The sequence below is a fragment of the Perognathus longimembris genome, chromosome 10 (assembly GCF_023159225.1).
Source record: "Perognathus longimembris pacificus isolate PPM17 chromosome 10, ASM2315922v1, whole genome shotgun sequence".
Taxonomy (NCBI): Eukaryota; Metazoa; Chordata; class Mammalia; order Rodentia; family Heteromyidae; genus Perognathus; species Perognathus longimembris.
Window position 1 is genome coordinate 1,078,411 of NC_063170.1, and position 24,488 is coordinate 1,102,898.

A 24,488-nucleotide genomic window follows, 5' to 3' on the forward strand; every position below is an offset into this window, starting at 1 on the left:
CTAAAACGACTTTCCTCGGTCCAGGTCTTACTGTGTAGCTCGGGCTGGCACGACATTCACAATCTCCCTGCTTCCGTCCCCAGAAGGCTGGGGTTACAGGTGGGACTAGGGCTCCAGAACGTTTTCCTCACCCGAAGTGACACTCGAACAATCTTCCCCCTTCCCTGCTCCTGCCAATCGCTGTGCTTCGCCGCCTCTAGATAATTTATGGAAGCGGAATTGTGTGGTGTTCGCCCCTCAATTCTCTCTGCTAGCCTCGAGAAGAGAGAAGCTTCGTCCATGGTACAGCATCCATCAGCACGAATTGTTCTAAATGACCAAGCAGCAGGCAGGGGGTAGGGATCAAGTGGCAAAGCACCTGGCACAAGGTCCTGAGTTCAGTCCCCAGGATTGCCAATAAGCAAACAAACCAAGGCCCAAAATGGACATTAGGGTCATTTCCCTTGGCTGCTGCTTGGGTTCTGGCTGCAGCACCTGTTTTCAATTCTTTGTATAAAATGGGATCCTGCAGTAGTTGTCCCCCTGTGTCTCTCTTTTCTCTCTCCGTGTACTGTTTCAAAGGTTTATCCAGTTTGTAGGCTACATCAGGGTTTCCATTTTCTGACTAGGCAGTGCTCCATTATATGCATGGATGATGTTTTACCTTTTAACCCACTAATGGACACTTGGTTGTTTTTACTTAGGATTAATTTTTGTGGGGGGCTGGGGGTTGAATCTGGAGCCTTGTACATGCTGGGAAGTTGCTCTACCACTGAGCCACCCTGTCCCACCCCTTGATATTTGAGGCAAGAACTTTATGTGCAGCTCAGGCTAGCTTTGAACTTGCCATTCACCTACATCTACCTCCTGAGTGTTGGGACCACAGGTGTGTACCACCGTGCCCAGCTAAAGTGAAGAACAGAACAAACAAGTAGTAATGACTGGATTATCCTTGGGGACCTGGTGGTAGAGCCCAAAGTCCAGCTGGTCATTGGAGTCCTGGCCCTTCCCGTGTGCTCTTACTACTATTCTGAACAGCACGCTGAGCGGTGGTGGGCGAAGGGGCCTGAGACTTGAGATCCGCAAGGCCAGGCTCAAGGCCAGGCTTCTCCTCTTGCAGATGGCTTTCCCACTTGGCCTTCACTACTCTCTTCTGCAGAGGGAGTTAGACTAGGAAAAAAATATCCCAAGACAAGTGTAACTTAGCTTAGAATGTGCCTGGATGTACAATATCCGGGCTCAATAATATCACACACGCATGCGCATGTGCGCGCGCACACACGTTCCTGAACAGGCTGTGGGCCAGGCATGCCTCTCTCGAGGGAGGTACAGCCGAGTACGTCCGAGCCGCGAACCAGGTGGAGCCCCCTGCCCTGTCTGACCCAACTCTGTGCAGTCAAGTGGGGAAGTGCTGTCCCACGGGGGTATTTTTGTGTTGCGGATAGACGGTGCACGAAAACAGCTCCAAAGGACCTCTAGGGCCGTCTCCCCCCTGCCGCTGCGCTGTACGGTGGCTCTCTCAGTTGTAACACTGAATGGCAGGGACAGCTCCCTGTCCATAGCCAGAGGGTTGCCGGGGTCTCTAACTGCTTGCTACTTAGTGTTCACCACTCGATACAGGCATGATACATGGTAAGTTTTGACCAGCGGCTCCCAGGGGAGAATTCCTGTCAAGGTTTGCTCCTTTGAACCGTTCTTGGGCACAGGCATTGTTCTCCTTTGCGAGGAGCGAGGATCCCGGCAGAGCAGCTTCTGAGGGTGCGTCTTGGAGAGAAAGTGATGGCCCCAGCTTCCAGGGACAGGGCTGCCTCCCCGGCCTTTCTGGAGAGTCGGAGGGTCTGGGGTTGAAGGTGTTCTCTGCTTGGGGGGCCAGAAGGCCCACGGGGGGCCATGCTTCACCTGCCCCCATCCTTATTCCTTCCCCGATGCGCCCGGGTTTGGGCACCCTGGGCGTGGGTCTGGGTCTCCCCGCTTGCTGCCCCACCTCGGGGCCGGCGAAGGTCAGCCCGCGTCGCCGGAGGAGGCGTCCCGGGCTCCGGCCGGCTTCTCCAGGGCCGCGGGTGCTTTGCCGGCTGCAGGGAGCGTGGCCTCAGCCCCGAAGGCCAAACTGCGCGGCGTCGGCCGGTGAGGCTGGAAGCGGTGCCCGCGCGCGCCCGGTCCGGAGCACGGAGGGGCGGGGCCGGGGGCCGGGGGCCGGGGGGCCGGGGGGCCGGGGGCCGGGGGCCGGGGGGCCGGGGGCCGGGGGGCCGGGGGGCCGGGGGCCGGCGCCGAGTCCGGGCCGCGCCAGCGTGGCCGCCCCGCTCCGCTCCGCGCGGGGGGCCCGGGCCACCCGCCGTCCCCAGGGGGCGCTGCGCCCTCGCGGCTCCGGGAGCAAAACGAAAGTCGCTCGGGCCACGCGGGGCAACTTCGCGCGTGGGTGCGGCCGGGGCCGCGGGGGTCTCCGGGCCTCGCCGCGGCCCTCGGGGCGCAGCGCGGGCGCACGCGGCGCGGCGGGGCGCGGCGGGGCCGGGCCGCCCGGGGGGCGGGGGCTTTCCGGGGGCGCCGCTGCGGGGCGAGGGGCTTCCGGGGCGCCGCGGGCCGGGGCCGCTCGGAGCCGGGCGCCAGCCTGGGCCGGGAGGGCCGAGCGCGGGCCGCGGGGCGGCGGAGGGGCGCCGGGCGCGCCGGCCGGCCGTCGGGGAGGCGCGGGGGCGGGCGCGCCGGGAGGGCGGGGGCCGAGCTTATAAAGGCCCGCGGGCGCGCGGGGCGGGAGGGAGCCGCGGAGGCGCCGTCCGGCTCAGCTCCGTCCCCGGGCCGCGTCGCTGACCCCCGGCACCGGAGGGCGCTCGGGCCCCCCCCCCCCCCCGGGCCCCGGCCGCGCGGCGCGTGCGGAGAGCCGCCCGGTGCGCCATGCCGCCCCGGCCCCGGGGCCCCCGCGCCTCCCCGTAGCGCCGCGGCGGCGGGAGCCGGGCCGGGTCCGGCCGGCCGCCGACATGGGGCCGCACGCGCTCGGCGCGGGGCTCTACTGGCTGCTGCTGCCCTCGGCGCTCCTGGCGGGTGAGTGGGGTCGGGGGCGGCGGGGGGTCGGGGGCGGCGGGGCGGCCCCACCTCGCGGCCCGGCGGGGCGCGCCGTCCTGGGCGCCCGCATTCCAGAAGCGTGGAAGCGGAGCCGCCTCCGCGGGGCGCGGGGCGGCGGGGCGCGGGGCGGCGGGACGGCGGGGCGCGGGACACGGGGCGCGGGACACGGGGCGCGGGACGCGGGGCGGCGGGACGGCGGGGCGCGGAACACGGGGCGCGGGGCGCGGGACGGCGGGGCGCGGGGCGCGGGGCGCGGGGCGCGGGGCGCCCGGCCGCCCCCAGCGCGGGCTCCGAGGGGCCCGGGGCAGCGCGCCCGCGTCTCCGCCCGGCGGGGGCCGGGGGGGCCCGGCGGGGGCGACGGCGTGTGGGGAGCGCGGATCTCCTTCTTTTTCTTGTTACAAAAAAAAAAAAAAAAAAAAAGCGCCGCCGCCGCCTTGCATCACGACTTCCTGAGCGGCCGGGAGCGGCGGCTTCCTGCCCGGCCTGGCAGAAGCCCCCGGAGCCCGGCCCGGGCTGTGGAAACGCAGGGAGGGCTCCTTTTCCCTTGCGCCCTGCTTGGCCTCGGCCCAAATGGGCTGAAGCAGAGGGCACCGCAGGAGGCCTGTGTGTGTGTGTGTGTGTGTGTGTGTGTGTGTGTGTGTGTGTGTGAGGGGGGGTCCCCAGAATTTGTATTCTTTGCTTGCCAGAAGGCAAGGGGTCCTCGGTGCTCGGTGCCCCCTCCTGCCTCCACCTTGCCCAGGGCACTGCCCCCCCCCCCCCCAGCCAGCTCCCCTGCCCTGTGTCCCTGTTCACAGCCCGGCTTGGTTAATGCGCCAGGAAACCCACGGCTGGCCTTGTGAAAGGCGGTGGTGAGGACATCCATCACTCCCACGGGTGGCCTCGGTCTTCAGGGCCTTCCAGAGCCTTCCAGCTCCTCAGGGTGGGGGTGCCCACTGCCCACACAGGCAGGGGTCCTGCCCCGCCGCACCAAAGGTGTGAGACGCGGGGGACATTTCAGGGCAGGAATCAATGGACACCATTGAGCTTAGAAGGGAGGGGCCTGTGGCTCTGTCCTGTGCCTCGCCAGCCCGCCGTGTGGACTCCGCTCAGGAGGGCCAGGGGCCAACCTCCCCCTGGGGAAAGCCGGAGGGTAGAAACGAAGGTAGGGGGCAGTTCTGAGTGTGCTTCCCAGGCCGCCCAGGAGCTAAGTGGGCCTCTTAGAGATGCAGGCTCACCTGCGACCCCCGCGGGGCCCCATTCGCCTCGGGCTGGGGTGTCCGTATCCCGTCAGCGGGGGGATTGCTTCCTAGATGGGTAACTGCCCTGAACAAAGGCGGCAGAGTCGTCTCTGCCCTGCCAGGTGGTAAATACTTTCACATCACGAAATACTCTTTGGATATTTTTTTCCAGCCATTAAAAGTGTAAAAAAAAACCAAAACATTTTTAGCTGTGGGCAGAACCGATGCAGGCGGTGAAGCCAGGTCCAGTGAGCAGCCCGCCTGAGACTCCTGGGGGCCGGGGCTCCGAGCCCCCCCCCCGCGGCACTGGGGGGGGGCAGGTGTGTCCGGTGGTGGGGAAAACCTGAGGCTCCGAGGGGAGCGATGGGGAGGTTTCAGCAGTTGAGGGTTCCACCTAGGCCGCGTGTTAGTCACCTGGGTAGTGACTAACTCTGTGCTTTCCCTAAGCCCACACTGCCCTGAATAACATCTGTTCATGAAGAAAATGCTGATGCCCAGGCCACACCCCGCCCATTCTGAGCCTCGGTATTTCTCCTTAAACCACGGGGGGGAGGGGCTGGTGACACCTGAGACTCCAGCCTCTGTGGGGCGTACGTGGGGTGAGGGCCAGTCGGCGCCCTGTTGATCTGGGGTGGCGGGGGGGGGGGAGTGGGCCCCGGTGGGGGGGCAGCATTCGCTGCTGTCTCCTGGGTGCCCTCCTCCTCTGGGGCGCTTTAGTGCTCTGGTGTTTTGGAAGTGACGCCTTTGGAGGGTTAGTCACCTTGTGCGGCGGGGGGGGGGGGGGGGCGTGAGTCATCCTGGGGTGCCGGCCCCCCTCACCACGCCCCAGCCAGCATCAGCCCCCGAGAGGCCAGGCGGCGCCGTGCCCACCCAGCCGGGAGCAGAGTGCCAGGGGGTGGGAAACTGCAGCCCGCCTGCCTGCGACTGCTGCTTCTGTGTTGGGGCAGTACGGCTCTGCCTCGGCCTGGCCGGGGGAACCCCCCCCCCCCCGGCAGCCGCGCCCGGGCAGACCGACCATCCCTGAGACGCGCCGCCTAGGGTTGTGGGGACTCGGCCTTCTTTTTTTTTGGCCAGTCCTGGGCCTTGGACTCAGGGCCTGAGCACTGTCCCTGGCTTCTTCCCGCTCAAGGCTAGCACTCTGCCACTTGAGCCACAGCGCCGCTTCTGGCCGTTTTCTGTATATGTGGTGCTGGGGAATCGAACCTAGGGCCTTGTGTATCCGAGGCAGGCACTCTTGCCACTAGGCTATATCCCCAGCCCGGACTCGGCCTTCTTTTAGGGCGTTTTCTCTGTTCTCCATGGGGTGAGGTGGGCCGGCTCCGGCTTGGCTTTGAGAGCAGCGGGGACTCGTTGGCGGTCGCTCAGCCTCAAATCTGCCCCTCCGGCCCAGTGGCCGGCCAGGGCGCGGCGAGGATCTCAGGGAGCCCGGCGTCGGCAGGTTGCGCGTGCGAGGTTCCAACGCTCCAGGCTGGGCAGCCGCCCATGGGAGGGGGTGTGTGGGTGTGGGTGGCCCCCAGGTGGGCCTGTGAGCTTCCTCGCTTGGCACAAGTAAAGGCCACAGCCTCCACGGTGGGCCCGAGAGCAGGAGCGTGCGCAGGACCCGGAGCCGAGTTGGCCAGTGCCCGGCTGGCGCCACGCCCGGGCCCCACAGATCCCCTTTCTATCCAACAACGTCGGTCTTCTTTGTTATCTACTTCAGACACGTGCAGCGACACACTCACGTTTTCATACACGGTTGTCCTTCCCACTGAAGTAGTTTTGTACTTGGTCATGGTAAGAGCGCTCGGTATGAATCTGAGCAGTTACTGGGGCAGCACAGACGCCCAGGTGCCCCTCTTCTCGGTCTCCTTCAGGTGAGCGGTTTGCCCAGGCGAGGGTCTGTGGAGCGGCGGCCTCCTGCTTGTCCCGGCCTTGCCCTGCCCGCAGCCTGGACCTGGACGATGGGGCCTCCTGGGGGAGGCCCACCCGCCCTCCACCCGTGTCCTCTGCCCCCCCCCTTGACCTTTGAGCCCTCACTGGAGCCAGGCTGCTTGGCTCTGGGGGTGGGAAGTTAATTCACCAGCTGGAGCAGGGACCGCCTGGGGGTGAAGTCTTGCTTTCCTCTGGGCGAGTGACCTGTGGGAGGACCTGGGGTGGAAGGCCACCGGGAGGACAGTGCAGGGCCGGGAGGAGTTCTGTGGGTGGAGGCCCAGCCGGCTCTGCTGGGGGGGGGGGCTTGTGGGTGACGGGGGTGACCTCTGGCTCGCCCCGGACGCGCCTGCCCTCGCCTCCTTTCTGCTCTCAGCCGCCTCCCCTGTAAACGGGACAGTAAAAGTTTTACGTGGCTTCCAGGCTTCTCATCTTGGGCCAGCGGGGTGGGCGGCAGCCCTCCCTCGGAAAGGCCGGCCCTCCTCCTCCGCAGTCCCGGGAGCCCCAAAGCGCTTTCCCAGATGTGCCGTGCGGAGGGCTGGGGCGCGGGGGTCAGCGGCCAGGCCAGACCTCCAGGGAGCTTCGTGGAAGGGGCCGGCCACCCACCGCGGGGGCCAGCGAGGTGTCTTCCACCTTCCACGCGCGGAGCAAACCGCCAGGGGCCTCTGCGGCCGGCCCAGCCCCCGCGTGAGATCACCTCCGCCTCTTCCCGGGCCTCCGGTCTCGCGGGCTGCAGCCTGGAGGGCAGCCCGGGGCTCGGCTAGGACTGGAGGCCATGCCTGCTGGCTGCGGTGCGTGCGCGCTGCTGTCCACGGGCGGGGAGAGCAGGTGCGGCTGGTAGTACCGGCAAAGCAGGTCTCCCAGGAACGCCCTCCAGAGGGGCCCCTAAAACACCCTCCTAAATGAGGTTCCCTGGGGTAAGCCCTGGACCCCCGGAGCAGGGCAGGCGGGACTAGGCCGCTGGGGTGGCCATGGTGGGCAGGGCTGGCTGGGTTCTGACAGCGGGGCGTCTCAGGATGACCTTGTGGGGCGGTGTGGCTGGGGAGGGGGGTCTCGGGGAACTGGAGGGAGCAGCCCCCCGGCTCATGGGAGACAGTAGATCCCAGGGCGGCACCCTGATTTTGGGTACAGCCCCGAGGCTGTGCCCTGGGGGCTCTCCCTTGGCCCCTGGAGAGCTGTCCTGGGAGGGAGGGGAGGTGGGCAGCCGTCCGCCAGCCTCCCTGCTCCCGGGCACAAGGTCCCGTCACCACGAGCACCTGACCACTGCGTGTCCCGTGTCTTGGGGCCTCTGCCCAGCGGGGCGGGTCAATTTTTCTGGTGTGTTTTAATAGCATAATGATAGGGGGTATTTTTGGTTCCCTCTGAGGGACTGGCGGGGTTGGGGCGCTGTCTCCTGGTGCAGTTTTCTCTATATATATAGCCGGGGCCGCCGCTTCCTTGGGCCCGGCTCCGAGGGACGGTGCCTGCCTGGTCTCCTGTGGTTTCCTCGGCCATGGACTAGGCAGCCACCGCAGGTCGGGACCGGGAGGCAGCGGGGGGAGGGCTGGGCTGCAGGCTCCCCCTCCCCACTGGTGTGCCCCCCCCCCCATGCTCCGCGCTCCTCTGCCCTCCTGTGACTACAGGAAGCTGCCTGGCCAGCCTTCTCTGAGGAATCTGCAGGGTAAATAAAACTAAGTGCCGCGTGCGTTCACAAGGCCTGCGGAGTGCGTGCGTGTGTGTGTGTGTGTGCGTGTGTGTGTGTGGTGGAGGGGGGCAAGGGCACAGCAGGGAGGACCAGGGTGAACCCCCGGCGAGGGGTCTTCTGAGGAGAGGCTGGTGGCCCCGGGGCCTGAGGGGCTCAGCCTCTACTGCGCGGAGCCCGCAGGGCCGGCGCTCTGCGGATGGCACCCCCGCGCCCGGCCCCCGCGTGCACAGCCAGGTACACTTGCCCCCTCCCTGCCATTTACGTGACTTCTGTTTACGGTTAAAACACCGGCTAACAAAGCACATCATCCTAACATGAAAGAGAAATGAACCTGCCCTTCTGCCAGTCCCAGCGGAGCCCAGTGGAGCCCAGCGGAGCCCAGGGGAGCCCAGCAGAGCCCGGGGGAATCCAGGGGAGCCCAGCGGAGTCCGCCAGGGGAGCCCCATCTGCCAGTCCCGGGGGAGCCCAGCGGAGCCCCTTCCGCCAGCCCTGTTGGGCAGAGCAGCTGTTTTTGTTTCCCTTTTCCTGTCCATCTTGCCCAGGGCCAGAGGTGACGCGGGCTCGTGCTGCCGTGTGCCTGGGGGGGGGGGCAGGGGCGTGCGGTGCCCCTGCTCTCTTGGGGGGCTGAGGAGGCCCCGCAGGTGTAGGGCGGCACCGCCCGCCCCAGGCCCACCGGCCCGAGGGTGGAGAGCCAGGTGGGCTGCGCTGCCGCGGGCTGCCCTCGCCCGGCCTCGGCACCTCCGCCCAGCGGCCGGCATTGCTCCTTCTAGCTTGGTGTGGCCCCCACAGCCCCCCCTTGTCCTTAGCCCCCGGTGCCCCTCAGCCTGGCAGAGACGGCAGGCGGCCGGTCTGCTTTCTCCCCGCCCAGCAGGTAGGCGCCCGGTGCCCCTGCTGCTATGCACCTTTTCTTGACCAGACTGGCCAGCCGTGAAGGCTGGATGCTTGGGGGCACAGGGCCCCCGACTTTGTAGCTCTGTCGTCGCCCGACTGAGGCCAGCAAGGGCAGGTGCTGCGGTGATGACGCTGCCTTCTGGACAGGTCCGCGGGAGTAGCCCCGCTTCCTAGAGGAGGACCCCCGGGGCACAGTCCCTGCCCAGGGCCACGGTGCTGCTCAGCAGCCCTGTCTGCGATGAGCCTGGTCGGAAGCCCTTCCTGCTCCTCCCCCTGGGTATGCTGGAACGTTCCTCATCTCCCTGGCCTCCAGCCCGGACCCTTCATTCCTTCAACCTCAACCGTGCTAGCCTCGACCCAGACAGTCTCCCTGGCCCCTGCCTCGACCCCTCGGCCTGCTACGTTCATCCTAGATACTCTGCCCCTGGGTGCCATACACATCCTGCCCAGGGCCTGGGGCATTCCTGTCCCCGTCTCTGCTGACCCGTCTGCCTCCCAGACACCCAGTACCCCTGTCCTTGAAATAAGTCTGGAAAACTCACTTGGGGCCCTGGTGCCCTTGGGGGTGGAGTCCTGAAAAGTCCCTGCTGAGGGGGCACAAGGACCCCAGTGCGTCCCAGGGGGCCGGAGTCCGCAAGATCCACAGGGCTTGGGCGTTCTTCATGGTTAGTTCTTTGGAGCACACGCACGCACACACACACACACACACAAGCACACACGCACGCTAGTACTGGGGCTTGAACTCAGGGCCTGGATGCTGTCCCTTAGCTTTTATGGCTCTGGATAGCACTCTGCCACTTGAGCCATAGCTCCACTTTGGTGTTTTTGCTGGATAATTGGAAATAAATGTTAGCTGGCCTTTCCTTCCTAAGCTGGCTTTAAACCATGACCTTAGATCTCCCGAGGAGCTAGGATTACAGGCAGCCACTGGTGCCCAGCTTGAGTGTTGTTTCCCCACCCCCCTTGGGCCTTTCTTTTTCTTCAGGGCCTTATACTTGTCCGGATGCATATTCTGCCACTGAGTGTGTCTTAATGGTGTGTATATGTGTATGTGCCAATCCTGGGGTTTGAACTCAAGGCCTGAGCCCTGTTCTGAGTTTTTTTTACTCGTGAGTAACATTCTACCATTTGGGCCACAGCTCCTCTTAGGGCTCTTCTGGTGCTTAATTGGCGACAAGAGTGTCATGGACTTTGCCACCCAGGCTGGCTTCAAACGGTGATCCTTAGGCTTACAGGTGTGAGTTGCCAGTGCCTGGCTTGTTTTGTTCTTGAGGCAGGATCTTGCTCTGCAGCCCAGGCTGGAATGCGCAGTCCTCCCGCCTTCGCCTTGCCGTGCAGGGGTCCTCGGCATGCACCGCCACGCCCAGGGCCCGACAAGCTCTGACAGGTGGCTGTCTCTAAACTGGACAGTGGGTTCCTCTCCCTTGAAAACCTGCCTGCCCCTCTCTCGCCCCCAGCTTCTGCTGCAGCTTTCCCCTGGCTGGCGTTCGGGGCAGGCCCCCCAGGGTCTTTGCTCGGCGCCTGTGAGACCAGTTGGGGCTGTGGTGTGTTGCTGGTCCCTTGCTGCTGGGTGACATGCCATCCGTTTGTTCATCGAGCTGGCAGTGGTTGTAAGGCTGAATCTCCAGGGAGCCCGTGAAGTCCAGGAGGCCCTGGCCTTCCCCCCCGGCCCGGGATCTGCCAGCCCCCTGCCCCTTAACTGCCGGGCTGTGTCTGGGATAGCTGTGCCTCGCAGGGGCTGGGTGCCTCCTTTTCTCCCCTGCCTTTCTGGGGCCCAGCCCCCTGCCGGTTCTCCCGGGAGACCCGGGTGCTGGGATCGAGTCTCGGGAACGCACGCGCGGGGCCCGGCGCACCTGCAGGCAGCTCCGCAGGTCGCGCCCGCGCTTTCCGTCACCCCGCGCCGGTGGCCCGTCTGGCGGGGTGGCGCGTGCGGTTTGGGCCCGTGTCCTGGCCTGTGGCGGGAAGGGAGGGTCGCAGGGGCCGGGAGGCGACAAGGGGGCCCTGCTCTGGGCTTGGAGGCCGTGCCCGCCCTGTCTCGCCCCGCGGCCCCACACCTTATCACTGGGCGCAGACCTTCCCCGTTAGGGGTGAGGGTGGCCAGCCGGCCCTAATCTTCCAGAGCCAGGGGTGTGGGGCCTGGGGACCTGCAGGGAGCTGGTGGTGATCTGGGGCAGGGGCTGAGGCCCCGTAATGGGCGGTGGTGCCCAGGGCCCCTCCAGAGAACAGGCACGCGGGCCCGACTGCCCCACACAGCCTCCTGCCCCCATTTCCTTTTCCTGGCCATGTACAAGCGGCCTGGCTTCATCTCGTGCCTTCCCGAGAGCAAACGTGGCCAGGCCAGGCCTCGCCGCGGGAGCGCCTCTCAGGCCTGCGCCGGACCCCGCGCGTGGGCAGGGCTTCCTGCCATCCTTGCCCCCCGGCCCCCCAGTCTTGGAGGGAGACCCTGCCTTTTCTCTCTTTGCCTCACCCTGTCCCCACCCTGGGGCCCCACCCCCTCCCCTCCCCCACGGTCCTCCCCACAGTCAATGGTCAGCGGCTCCCCTCCCCGCCACTGCAGGCACCCTGCCAGGAGTTACTAGCGGGGGGGGGGGGGGGTCTCCTCCCAGCGGGGAGACCCAGCTGACAGGACAGGACGCTGGGCCCTGGGGCTGGGGGGGGAGGAGCCGTACAGTGGAGGGGAATAGCAGCTTCCAGCTCCGGAGCGCGGAGCTTCTGGGCTGACAGGCTGTGTCACATTCCAGTGGAGGACTGGCCCTTCCTTCCAGGCCCTTCCAGGCCCGGCCCCCGGGGAGGCGGCAGGGTAGGGAAGCTCTGGGTCCCCTCTGTGTTTTGAGGGTGTTGGGCCTGGGCCGTGGGGGGGTGAGGCGTTGGGACTCCGCATTGCCCGGGAAGCCGCCATGCCCCCCCCCCCCCAATCCGGGCGGCTCAGGAGGACGCAGTGGAGCCGGAGCTGCGGCTCCTCACTCGGGTCCCCCGCCCGGCTCGGAGCTGCCACGGAAGGGCGTCCCAGGTCCCCCGTCCGCTGGGCCTCACGGCGTGACAGGGCACAGGCTGCCCTGGCCGCAGGACACTCGCTGTCCAGCGACCGTTACCGGGGGCCACTCCTCCTGGGGGCTGCTCCGAGCTGCGGGCCTGCGGGCCAGGGCGGAGCTCCAGCTTCTCCGCACGTCTCCCCGCCCTTCCCTTCTGAGTCCTGTCCGCTGCTGGCTCTCCGCGGCGGGTGGCATGGCCTCCCTGGGCCTTGAGCCTTCCGTCTTCACGAGTGGGCTGGCGCAGCCTGCGCGGGGAAGGCTGGGGCCCGGCCGGCCAGGCAGCCGTCCGGTGCCCACTGCTCTGTGGCGGGGGGTGGGGGGGCTTTCTTGCTCATCTGGGGTTCTGTGATGGGGTTCGGCCGTTGTGAAGTTGGCGCCTGCCGTGCAGGGCGGGGGCTCTCGGGGACACGGCGGGTGATGCGAGCGGATGTGCCTGGCCAAGCCTCCCTGGATGTGAGGTGGGTCTGGTGCCCCGTCCAGGCCTCCTCCGCCCGCCAGGCTCCCGTCACGTGGCGGTCACATGCTCAGAGCGCTAGCGCCCGTGTGTGTGTGTGTGTGTGTGTGTGTGTGTGTGTGTGCGCGCGCGTATGCGTGCCTGCACGTGTGCCGTCTGGTATCCGGGAATGAGGACGTGGGTGCCAATCTGCACCTGGAGACCACCATGCCGTCCTGCGGCCGAGGCGGAGACAAAAGCAGCTGCCAGCTGAGAACACCCCCTTAGTTATGGTCCCGAGGGCGGGCAGAGGCCGCAGAACTGCTCTGTATGGTGTGGTCCACGTGGTCCCGGCTGCCGGGCACCGGGTGGCTGGCCTTCTGGGCCGAGAGGGAATGAGGAGAAGAGGAAGCCGGGAGCCTCTGGACACGGGGCCACTGGGACCCGGGGCCCCCCCGGGACGCCGCCTAGCCCGGTGCGCGGGGGCGGCCCTGGCTCTGTGCGGGCCCTCCCAGAGGCGGCCTCACCCCACGAGAGGGCACACGGTGCTCGGGGGCGGCCCCTGGACCCTCTCGGCCACCTCACCTGCCAGCGGGCTCGGCTCTGTCACAGTCACAGCCCCCGAGAGGGGGAGCCGGTTCCCCTCCACAGTGGGAAGTGGCACAGCGGAGCCGGACGACTGCGGCGGGGCAGGTGCTCCGAGAGTGGGTGCGGCCGGCATCAGCCCCACAGGCCACCCAAGGGCTGGTTCCTGCGCGGAGTCCTGTGCCCTGGGGTCAGCATGAGTGTCCTCAGCCCCCCGCTGCCTGGGGAGGGGCCCCGGGACCCCTCTTACCACGTCGGCCCCAGGAGAAGCGGTGCGGACCAGCTCCTTGAGCCGCCTCCTCCTGACCATCGGAAGCAGTTAGCCGGGTCACCCATCCCAGCAAGCAGAGGGGCAGCCTGGTCTGGGGGTGGGGCTGGTCCCGACGCCCCGGGGGCCCCCAGGGCCGAGCTCCATCCTTCCCTTGGGAGTAACCGTTGGTGGCCACGGCCAGGGGTGGAGCGCGTTGGGGTCAGCCCCAGAGCTGAGTGGCCCGGCCCGGCGAGTGCCCTGTAGGTCCGACTTCCGTGCCGTGAGGGAAGGAAGCGGCGCGGAGGCTGTGACGAGGAATGTGCTAGCGCGTGAGTCGCTGTCAGCAGTGACGGCAGGGGAGACCGAGGCCCGGAGGCCCCGCGACGCGCGGCGGTGGACCCGGGCCTCCAGACACGGCCTTCCCGGGTCCAGTCACGACACTGACCCTCCCCCTCCCCCCGCCCCCAGGCGACGGCTGCTCCCCTGCGGGGGGGGGGGGGCAGGGGCCGGGGGGGCCGGTTCTGGGCGAGGTTTGGGGGTGGCCGATGAGACCCAGCCACGGCCGCCGCCGGGAAGGGCCCGCCGATGGGCCTCCACGCCGCGTGGGGTGGGCTCGGCGTCATCACGGCCCTCGGGAGCCCCGGGGACGTCCGCCACGGGCCTGGCCATCGGGAATTAGATTAGTTTTCCATCAAAACAGGATGTGGTGGGTGAAAGGCCCGCCCGGCCGTCACTTTTCTCACTCTTCTTTTTCCAGGAATTGAACATATAGCCTTTGGCCAGGATCGTCCCCGTCCCCACCCCGTGTCCCCGCGCAGAGCCCAGCCGGCTCTCTGCTCTTAAGTGCCTGCTTGATCCGCGCGTCCTCCGGGCCTGGGAGCCGCCGGGTCCCCAGGGGACGTTGACCCGGTGGCCCAGGATGGGCGGGGAACGGGAGGGGGCCGCCAGCCACGGGGCGGGGCTGACCGTCTGGGCGCCGCGCACCGCGTCCAGCGGGGCAGGAGCCCAGCCTGTGTCCGGGTGGCAGGCGCCGGGCCTGGGGGAGCCCTTCCCAGGGACAGCCCCCCCGCCTGTGTGCGTGTGCGTGTGCGTGTGCGCGTGTGTGTGTGTGTGCGCGTGCAGGTACACGCAGCATGGAGGGGCTGTGGTCCTTGAGCCCCCACTTCTGAGGGTCAGTAGTGCAGGATGGGACCAGGGCCGAGAGGAGGGGCTCCCCGTGGTGGTGGGGGCCCGGCAGGGGCAGCGGAGGAGCTGCGTGAGCTCCAGGGGCGACTCCTGAGGGCCAGGCTGACCCGGGGGCCAGGGCTTCGTCCTCTCGGCACCGGGTACCCTGAAGGACAGCCGGTGGGAGAGTGGGGGTCTCACTGCCCATCGCTCTGAATCCCGGGGGGCGGACGGGGGCTGGGGGGCGGGGGGCCCCGAAGGGTGGGCCCCCTGGGTGGCCGGGGCTCAGCCGTCCCTGCCCCTCCCGGCCGTGTGGTTCAGGGACCGGGGGTCGGCGGCGTCCGTCCTGCATGGGGCGGGAGAGCGGCGTAGTCGCCGCCCGGGGGGCTGAGCGGCCGGCGGGCCTCGCAGGGCCGGGCCTGCGTCCCAGCGGGGGTTCCAGGAAGTGGGGGGCGGGGGTTCCAGGAAGTGGGGCAGTGTCCGGCCCCACGCGGCTCCGCAGCTTCCCGGTGACGGTGACCGGAAGCTGGGGACGCGGGGTCTGGGGCTGCCCGGGCCGCTCACCGAGGGTAGAGGGCCAGGGCAGCTTCTGGAACCCTCTGCTCCCTCCCCTGAGGCTGACGGGCCTGTCCCCTGAGCCTGGCTTGGGGAGACACTTGGCCGGCCCTGGAGGTTGGTGTGTTCTGTGGCTACCGTTGTTCATTCCGGCCCCAAACAGGCCCCGGCCGCGGGCCCGGAATGCCCTGGGTGCGACCTGGGTGGAATCCAGGGTTCCGCTGCACCGGGCCCTGGGAAGGGTCTTCTGGAGGGGGGCGGCCCGGAGGCAGTGGGCAGCACAGCGGCCCCCGCTGAAGCCGCTGGGGAAGCGCCGCGCAGGCAGGAGGCGTGCCGGACCCTGGGCTCCACGGGCAGCGCTGGGAGCGGCTGCTCTGCCTCTGAGACCTGTGCCCCTGTGCCCACGAAGACGGGGCCCGAGGGCTCTGTGAGCTCGGCGGGTCTTCCCGGAAGCAGGACCGGCCGCTGCGGCCCGGGGAGGGTGACCCAGCCCCGCGCGTGCCGGGCCGTTCTGGGCGGGGCGCGGGGCGGTTGTTCGGAGCCTGTGGTGCTGGGCTGTCCCTCGGTCGCCCCGGGAGCTTGTTGGAATTCCACGGTGTGTGTGGAGGCCTGGGCTCCTGCCCCGCGCGCCCGTGCACCCCCGTGGGGTCGGCCTGCTGCTATCTGCATTCCTGCATCGATGGCTCCCTCTTTCTATCTGTGTCTGTGGCTTTGGGCCTATCTGCCTAGACCTGTAGCTCTGTATCTGCCTGCAGCGGTCTGTCTATCTCTCTGTCTTTACCTCCCTGTATATACCCGCTTGTCTTTGTTGGGAGAAGTGGCATGTAAGACCTGCCCAGGGGCCGGGTGCCCATCTGAAGCCGGCACTGTGGCAGCAAGTAGGAGACGGAGTCCCTGATCTTTGCTACTGGTGTCTGGTCCCTCTTCCTCTTCCCCTAGGCTCCCGAGGCGTCTGCCTCCCTCATACCAACCCATTTCCCTGTCCTGAAAACCCCTCCGTGCCGGTGGTAAGATGGGCGGGCAGCCTCTGGCTCCACAGTGCAGGCGTGAGGCTTGCGCCAGCCCACGGTGCCCGCGGGGCCACACGCAGGCCGACCGCGCACCTGTTCTGTTCCCGCCTCCTGCCTCAGCCCCGCAGGAGCCCCAGCGCAAGGTCTCCCCGCTCTGGAGAAGGGCCACCCCGATTTCCCACGGAGAGATCCAGGCACGGCAGCGGCGAGCCAGGACGAGACCTGACACGCGGGTGACACGGACACTCGTGACCAGGGCGCCCTGGCCCCGGCAGCCCTGCCCCGCTAGCCCTGGGACAGTCGCCCGGCTGGCTCTCCTTCCCTGGCCAGTGGGAGGTCGCCGGACGGCATTCCTCCCGGGTGGGGGGAGGGGCCGGAGCGCCGGCTCTGGGGCAGCTTGCACAAGCCAGGCCCGGTGGCCGAGAGGGCTGAGTCACGGGGCGGGGCGGGGGTCTGAGTCAGAGAGCCAGCTCCCGCCCCGGGCCGAGTGAGGAAAGGGGTTTGTGGTGTCCCCAGCTGGCTGGCTGGCCGGGCGTTGGGAGCGGACGCTCTGCCCTGGTGGGGCGCTGGCCAGCAGGCCCCGACAGCCAGGGGCAGAGCCAGTCGCCGCTCTGAGGGGCGCTGTGGGGCCATCAGTCCTCGGCGATGCCAGTGTCCGTCCCGGGCGCGGGCCTTGAGCGGAGGCTGCCGGGCCTCGCTGCAGTTCGGGGTCCGGTGGGTGTGCCGTCACACAGGTTGTGGCAGGAAGGTCTTGAGGGCAGCTTCCCACCGTGTCTCCTCCATCCCTGGGGTGTGATGCCCCAGGGGGCATTCGAACACGCCCACAAGCCGCCCGGGCCTGGGCAGCCCTGAGACACTGCGGTGCCCACCCGGGGGAGGCCTGTGGAGTGACCCCACAGACCCACCTCAGGCCCTCAGCTCTGTGGCACGTGTGGGGCTTAATCCAGCCACAGGGACGAGGGGCAGCCGCGCACCCCGGGACACCGCTTCCCGTGACTGAGAGCTGCACGGGGCTCAGCCTTCCGCCCCAGGGCCTTCGCACCTGCTCCCTCTGCTGAGTCCCCAGGCCCTGGTTCTTGCCGCCCCGTGTCCAGCGCCTGTGCTCCGCAGGGGAGGCTTCCCCGAGGACCCAGGTCGTCAGAGGCTTTGCTGTGCATCCTGGTTCATTGTCCATCCCGGGTCTGGGAGGCCCTGGGCGCCTGGATTTCCCTGTGTCGCGGGTGCTGTGGACCCCTGACCCGCCGGGCCGCTCCTCACACGTACACTTAGCCCTCCGTGTCTGCAGCTTCTGCATCTGCTGCCTTGTTCTTTGGGGTGTGCGGCAGATCCGACCCCCGTCTGTGTCACAGCTTCGTGGTCTGCCGCTGTGGGAGGCGCTCTGAGCGCCACGGCCGGCTGGGCCGGCCTCCCCGAGCTCCGTGGGGCGGGGACCCCGGCCCCCCAGGCACAGAGCTGCCACCTCTGGCGGGTAGTCCCCGGTGGCCTGTGCGGAGTGAGGGGCCCAGGCTCACCCGGAGGGCCGGGGGCTGGGTGGCTCCGTCACACGTGGCTGGAGGGGCCCAGCATTTCAGGGTGCGGCCTCCCCATTTCTGCACTCGCTTTCTGTCCAGCCCAGGAGCCCTGAGCGGGGCCGTTCCCATAGGAACCCTCCACCCCTCGGTCTGCTGGGAAGGCGCGGGTGGCCCCGCTCCAGGTCAGGAGGGAGGCTGTTTACCCACAGCTTAGCGCCAGCCCTCCGGCGCGGTGGGTCAGCCAGAGAGCAGGCGGGTGCCCGGCCGCTCTGACCAGGCCCCCCCTTTACAGGATCCCGGTGGACGGCTCTCGCTCTGCACACTCCTCCAGGAGTTCCTAGGACGAGGAAGGGCGTCGGTACCTCCCTAGCGAGCAGGCTCTGAGCTCTGCGCCCCCTCTGCCGGGGGCCCCGACACGCGCACCCCACTGCCCCTGTTCTCCGTGGAAGGGGCACGGCCAGAACTCGGCAGAGTCACGGTGGAGAAGCAGGGCTCACTCTGCTCGCCCCAGGCTCGGCCTTGGACCTCCGAGTCCCTTCCCGCCCGCCCGGGCCGCTGCTGCAGAGCCCCAGAGGAGCCTGGGAGCCGGTTGGGGATCTGGGGTGGGGGGGGGGGAGTGCCCAGTGGGTGGGTGAGATCAGGAGACAGGGCTGGCCAGCGTGGGGGCTCTGAGGGTGTGTGTGTGTGTGTGTGTGTGTGCACGCGCGTGCACGCACATCACACGTAAGCAGATTATCCCCCGGCCGGCCTGCCTCGGGCCCTGGGCCCCTGCTGTGGCTGAGGGGCTCCGTCCCTCGGTCGGAGCCCTGTCCCCAGTGCCTCGCCGCGGGCGGGGTTCATGGTGGTCTCTCCTGGCTGGACCCCCGCCTAGCCCAGATCCCAGAGTTCCAGGAGGGCCGGGAGGGATGCTGGGCCCTGCCGAGGCGGCTCTGCCGGCCCGCCCCCCGTTCCGGGTCGGGACGGGGCCTCCCTGGGGCCGGGCCTCACTCACGCCCGTTTGCCTGCGCCAGCTGGCGGATGGCTGCCCCGATAACCCTGGCACCCTCCTCCCTCGGAAGCGGAGGCCGGGGCGCTCGGGTGGGTGCGTGGGCCCTGTCCTGTGGGCGGTGGGGGTCAGGTGGCTGGGGTAGAATGCGGTCCGGCCGGCCCCTGGGATCCTCCCCCTGGGGGCGGCGGGCGGCGGGTGCCCAGCCCTGCAAAGGCGCAGTGTCGCCGGGTACATTTAGACGGCCAGCGTGGGTCTCGGGAAGGCGCAGGCGTAGCCCACTGTGGGGCCGGCCCAGCCTCGTTGGGAGGGGGCGTCTCCTAGGGGGCCGGCTGTGACCGCCCCTCCTCCCTCCCTGCCTGCCCGCCGAGTCTGTCCGGCAAGTGCAACTCTGGCCCACGTGAGCCTCTGCGTCCCTGGGGGGCCAGTGAGAGTGCCGCGTTGACTCGTCCCCTCCGCTGGGCCGCTGGGCCGCCCTGCACCCCCGGTTTGCCGCCTTCCTGGGGCTCAGGTGTCGGCGCCCCACCTGCTTCCCCTGCCAGCGTGCCACCCGGAAGAGCCACCCGGCCCTCCAGCGTGGGTCGGCCCGCCTGGGAGAGGGCAGCGGGACCTGCGTGGACTGCGGTGCGGACCCCGGGCCCCGCGCCCCTGCACGCGGCAGGCGGGCCGGGCTGTTGCCCCTGCCTGGCCGCCTTGTCTGCAGTCAGCCCCCCTCCTGCCCTGCAAACCTGGTGGTCACGGCGGCGGAGTGTGGCTGGGAGGGGCGGCCACGGGGCTGGGGGAGGGGGAGGAGGACGGCGCTGGCTGCCCTGGGGTCTGTTCCGCTTGGAGGCCCCCTGCCCACCTGGGTGACCCTCGGGCCACCGCAGCCTGGCAAAGCCACCACGCCGGGTGCTGGGCCGCCAACGAGCTGCCCCCGTGCAGGTCAGACGAGCCATAAAACCACACTTCCCAGGCACGGCACTAATTAAACTCTGACACTGTGCTAAGTAAGTGCTCCAGCGGCTGCTCGGAGCTCTGGCTGCTTGGCCCGGCTCCAGGTCGCAGCACAGTGTTCCCGCTCCTCTCCCGCCCTGGGCCACGTGGGGAGATCTCCTGCCGGGATCCCCCGCTGGTCCGGGGGGCCCACGTGTCCCGTGCCCCGTCTTCCCCCCGGGGGATGCAAAGCCTGCCGTGTCTGGAGCGCAGGAAGCTGTGGGGTGCTCTGAACCTGCCCTCCTCGGGCTTAGCGCCTTGGCCTGGTCTGCCCCTTCGCTGGGGAGGCGGTGCTGGCGGGGGGCCCTCCCGAGGCCAAGCCGGCAGGGCCGCAACAGCGAGGAGCCCGGCCTGGCGAGCCAGCATGCGCTCTGCCCGACCTCCCCCCACTTCCTCAGCCCCGCCCCGCCCCTCTGCCCGTCCTCCCCTCCTCTTCCTCAGCCCCACCCCGCCCTCTGGCAGAAGCGCCACGCAAGTGTTTATGGCTTCTGGCCCAAGCCAAATAAGGCAGAGGCAGCCGGGAGTTGGGGTGGGCCCAGGGAAGCGGGGGGCCCCCAGCCCCGCAGCTGTCCTGCCCGGCAACGGTCGCCTGGCCAGACCCGGTCCCGCCAGTCCCCACCGGCCCTGCACGTGGCCAGCAGGCCCAGCGGGATGCCTCCCTGCGTCCGGAGCCCGGGGGGTCGTCCTGCGGCCATTGCAGGTGCTGCAGTGCGGGTGGCCTTTGACCCTTGCTCTGTCCTCATCTGCCGAAGGCAGGCCGGCCGCCTCACGGGCCGTTGTCACCAGGTCACTGGCCGAACACTCCAGTAATACTGGAAGCATTTTCCGTGGCAAAGGCTTAGCCTAGGGAGAGGACCGCGGCTCCCTCCGCAGAGGCCCAGGCCCACCGGGGCCATCCACCCGCCACGCCACGCCACGTAGATGGTGAACTGGACACGCGGCCGTGTTTGTTTCTCTCAGGCACCACGCAGAGAGTATCTGCCGTGTTTGGTTCTCTGCAGCTGTATTGCTGGGCAGACAGGTGTGAGTCCCCCCCCAAGGCGCCCCTGAGCCGCCCCCAGAGCCGCGCCGACCCCTGTGTGCCGCGTCCGGCCGGCCGTGACCGCAGCGGTTCTGCGAGGGGACACGTGGGACTCTTGCTTATGGCCCAGCAAACAGCCGGGACTTGATTCCTGGCCAGCAAGTGGTGGAGGGTTGAGAGAGCCCCACCGAGTCAGCTCTGCAGAGCGTGCTCCCGTGGACCTGATGTCTGCAGCCCGCGGCCTCACTCTGCCCGCAGATACAGAGGCTGTTTCCACCTTCGTGGGTCGGTAACGTGGGTTTTGTTCCAGAGTGCCACGTGTCTCGTGGGTCTGTAACGTGGGTTGATCCAGGGTGTCCCCCGCGTCTGCTGTCTCGTGGGTCTGTAACGTGGGTTGATCCAGGGTGTCCCCCGCGTCTGCTGTCTCGTGGGTCTGTAACGTGGGTTGATCCAGGGTGTCCCCTGCGTCTGCTGTCTCGTGGGTCTGTAATGTGGGTTTTACCAGGGTGCCCCCTATAACAGGGTGTCCCCTGCGTCTGCTGTCTCGTGGGTCTGTAGTGTTTCTCCAGGATATGGGGAGTGGATACAGGGGGCTATGCCTTTCCAAGCACTGACCTAGCACAGGTTGGAGGAGATGCGAGTCCCCAGAGCCCCTGAGCCCCCCAGACCCTCACCCAGGGCCTCTGGTCACCTCATCCCCACTGGCTGCTGCCTCCGGCCCGGGCTGTCTGTCCAGTGCGGGTTTGGGGGACGGTCAGCAGAGCAGCCTTGTGTTCAGGCCCAGTCTGTGTCTTGGAGCCTTTCTACACCGGGGCACAGCCGGCTTCTCGCTGAGGCTCCAGGGGATGTGAGCCTGCGTGGTGCTGTGCTGTGTGCCGCCTGCCCATGTGGTACCCTGCCCGCGTGGTTCCCTGCACAGCGTGGCACCTGCCCGCGTGGTCCCCTGCTCCTGTGGTGCCCTGCCCGCGTGGTTCCCTGCTCCTGTGGTGCCCTGCCCGCGTGGTTCCTGCCCGCGTGGTTCCCTGCACAGCGTGGCACCTGCCCGCGTGGTTCCTGCCCGCGTGGTTCCCTGCACAGCGTGGCACCTGCCCACGTGGTTCCCTGCTCCTGTGGTGCCCTGCCCGCGTGGTTCCCTGCTCGCATGGTGCCCTGCCCGCGTGGCGCTGTGCTGCGTGGTTCCCTGCCCGCGTGGTCCCTGCCCGTGTGGCGCTGTGCTGCGTGGTTCCCTGCCCGCATGGCGCTGTGCTGCGTGGTTCCCTGCCCGCGTGGCGCTGTGCTGCGTGGTTCCCCGCCCGCGTGGCGCTGTGCTGCGTGGTTCCCTGCCCGCGTGGCGCTGTGCTGCGTGGTTCCCTGTCCGCGTGGCGCTGTGCTGCGTGGTTCCCTGCCCGCGTGGCGCCCTGCCCGCGTGGTCCCTGCCCGCGTGGCGCTGTGCTGCGTGGTTCCCCGCCCGCGTGGCGCTGTGCTGCGTGGTTCCCTGTCCGCGTGGCGCTGTGCTGCGTGGTTCCCTGTCCGCGTGGCGCTGTGCTGCGTGGTTCCCTGTCCGCGTGGCGCTGTGCTGCGTGGTTCCCTGCCCGCGTGGTGCTGTGCTGCGTGGTTCCCTGCCCGCGTGGCGCTGTGCTGCGTGGTTCCCTGCCCGCGTGGCGCTGTGCTGCGTGGTTCCTTGTCCGCGTGGCGCTGTGCTGCGTGGTTCCCTGCCCGCGTGGCGCCCTGCCCGCCCTCCTGCTTGGTTGGCCCCACCACGTAGAGGAGATTCAGGCTCAGAGCAGGAGTCCTGCCCCGGCTCCTGAGGGAGGACCTGTGTCCTCACCCACCCGAGGCCTGGGCCAGGCTGGTGGGCGCGCGGACCATGCCCCCCCCCCCCGGGCCCGTCTCCCTGCCGTCGCGGAGCGGGCGGGGGGTGGGCCGTGCGTGTGGCTGAGCCGGGAGCGCGTGGGCTTCTGGGGCCCTGTGGCTCAGCCCGCCGCGGGCCGTCGGCCTCCCCCAGTGTGAGGCCGACGCCTGAGCCGGGCACTGCGGTGGGAAGGGAGGGTGTGGGGAAGGTCAACAGTCCTGGCTGCGGGGGGCCTTTCCTGTTTCCACCGCCCCCCCATTGTTGCTAGTTCAGGAAAGGCATTTCCCGTGAGGTCACACAGCCCGGGAGCTGTGGAGCTGCCGTAGGGCCAGGCTCGGTCCCCCTACCCCAGAACACCTCGAGGTTCCCACTCGGCCTCCGGGGGCAGCCGGGCAGCCAGTCTGGAGGGGCCGAAGCGTGGCCGCCTCTCGGGGCCCCCGGCACCTGACCTCCTCCCTCGGGCTACTCAGCACAGCACTGCGTCGAGGGCACAGTCACCACGGTCACCGTGCCTGGAGCGAGCCGCCGCCCCGGGGCCCGCGGGGCGCTGCGTGAGGCCAGGAGTCCCCCTTTCCCTCGCGCCCTCCCCTCGGGGGCTGTCCCCTCGTCTGAGTCGGGGAAGGCAAGTCAGCTGTCGGCTCCCCCGCTGTCCTCACTTCCTCCAGGGGCGTCAGGCTGGTCACAGCAGCGGCCATGGCTGCCCCCTGGGGGCGGCGGCCGGCGGGGCGGCGGGCCAGGCCTCCCTTGCCCTGCTCCAGGCATCTGGGGCTGACCCCGCGCCACCTGCCTGCCTGGTGCCAGCCTCCGGCAGAAGGTAGAGTCAGGAAGCCCAGCCAGGCTCGGCCTGTCCACGTCCAGCTGTCTCAAAGCTCGTCTCCCACGAGCAGGCGTGTCCTGGGGGGCTGACGGGCTGCGTTCCGAAACGTTCCAGGACCTTCCAAGACAGCTGCAGCCTGGGAGGGGCCCTCTGCTCCTCTGAGCCTCAGTTCTCCTATCTGTGTTGGGAGACTGCTCACCCCTAGATGGGAGCTTTCCAGCTCCACACGGAGGGAGGGAGGGAAGAAAGAGCTCTGTGAGCCCCGGCCTCCTCCTGGGGGGCTGAGGTGTGGGGTGAATCCGCATGGTGGGCAGGGTGCCCCAGTTCAGGGGCGGCGCCTGGCTGCTCCGCACTGCGCTCCCTCTCCAATCGGCACGTGGAACTGCCGAGGTTGGTTCCCTCCCTCTGGGGGTGGGAGTGGCCGGCCTCAGACTCCGCCCCCAGCTCCCAGCCCTGCCCCTCCACATCCACCCCGCCTGCTCCAGCCCCTCGGAACCTTGAGCCTGGCCTCCAGAATGGCTCACAGGCTGCGGGCGGTGGTTGCGCGTCTGGGCGGCGTGTGTGGTAAGGTTGGCTCTTCTGACCCATTTTTCGGTGCGCGGCTCACCGGTATCACACAGCTCGCGTTGTTTGTCTGTCACCGCTGGTCGTCTCTGGATCGTCTTCCGTTTTCGTGAGCTAAATCTCGGGAGCCCTTCACCACCGCCCTCCCGGCCTCGGCCCTGCCTCGGTGGCTGCGGCTGGCGTGTGATGGGGGCCCCTCCTCGTGTGTCCGCCGCGGGCGTCCACGCCGTCCTTCCTCAGGGGCAAGGCCCTCGCGCCCACCGTTAGGGGAAAGCCGAGGGGACCCTTGTGGGGGGGGTGGACAGCTGGGCAGGCGCCCCTGGCTGGAGGGGCTCTCGGGCTGGAGGGGAGGGGAGGTTGGACTGGGGACGGCGCTGGCTGGCGCTGGGGGAGAGAGGCAGAACCAGGCAGGCAGAAAAGCAGTTATGGAGACCCAACAGGGACTTGGGAAGGGTTTGCCGGCGGTGCGTTCCCCTCCCGCCTCCGGGCCACATCACATTGATTTTTCTTTATGGAAACGTGTAGTTGTTGGAATGCTTAAGTTTAAGGAAACTGAGCTGATGGAAGTAGAAAGAGAACATCCTGACTCCAGGGGGCCCCGGGGCCGAGGCGAGGCCACGGGGCCGAGGGGTGCTGGCCCTGCCGCGGCTGCAGGTGCCCTGGGCCGTTAGCGTGGGCGCTCAGTTCCTGGGGTAGCAATTGCCGGGCTTTCCTGGGGTGTGTGGCTGGAGCCCCCCAGGCACCAGGGCCTCTCTGTGCCCAGGAAAGGCTGCGGGGCTCTAGGACCCAGTGCCAACACTGCTTGGGATCCCAGTGCCTGGTCTCTGGCAAACCGCAGTCCTAAGAGGAGAAAGCCCTGCTGGCCGGGGGCAGGGAGGGTCCTTGGCCCTCAGCCCCAGATTTCCTGCCATGCTGGTCGATGTGCTCAGGATGATGTGGGCACCACGTGGCGTCCGGAGCCGTGGGGAGCTGGACTCCGCTCTGTGTGGGCACCACGTGGCGTCCGGAGCCGTGGGAAGCTG

At 68.4% G+C, this 24,488-nt stretch overlaps 1 protein-coding gene across 1 annotated transcript in view; it reads left to right on the plus strand.

The window, feature by feature from the left end:
- The first annotated feature begins 2,759 nt into the window (after positions 1 to 2,759).
- The window catches only part of Piezo1 (piezo type mechanosensitive ion channel component 1), a 48,393-nt gene continuing 26,664 nt past the window's right edge, over positions 2,760 to 24,488 (plus strand). The window contains 1 exon segment of the mRNA XM_048355454.1: positions 2,760 to 3,012. Coding sequence (XP_048211411.1) covers positions 2,949 to 3,012 — 64 coding nt within the window. The 5' untranslated portion in view covers positions 2,760 to 2,948.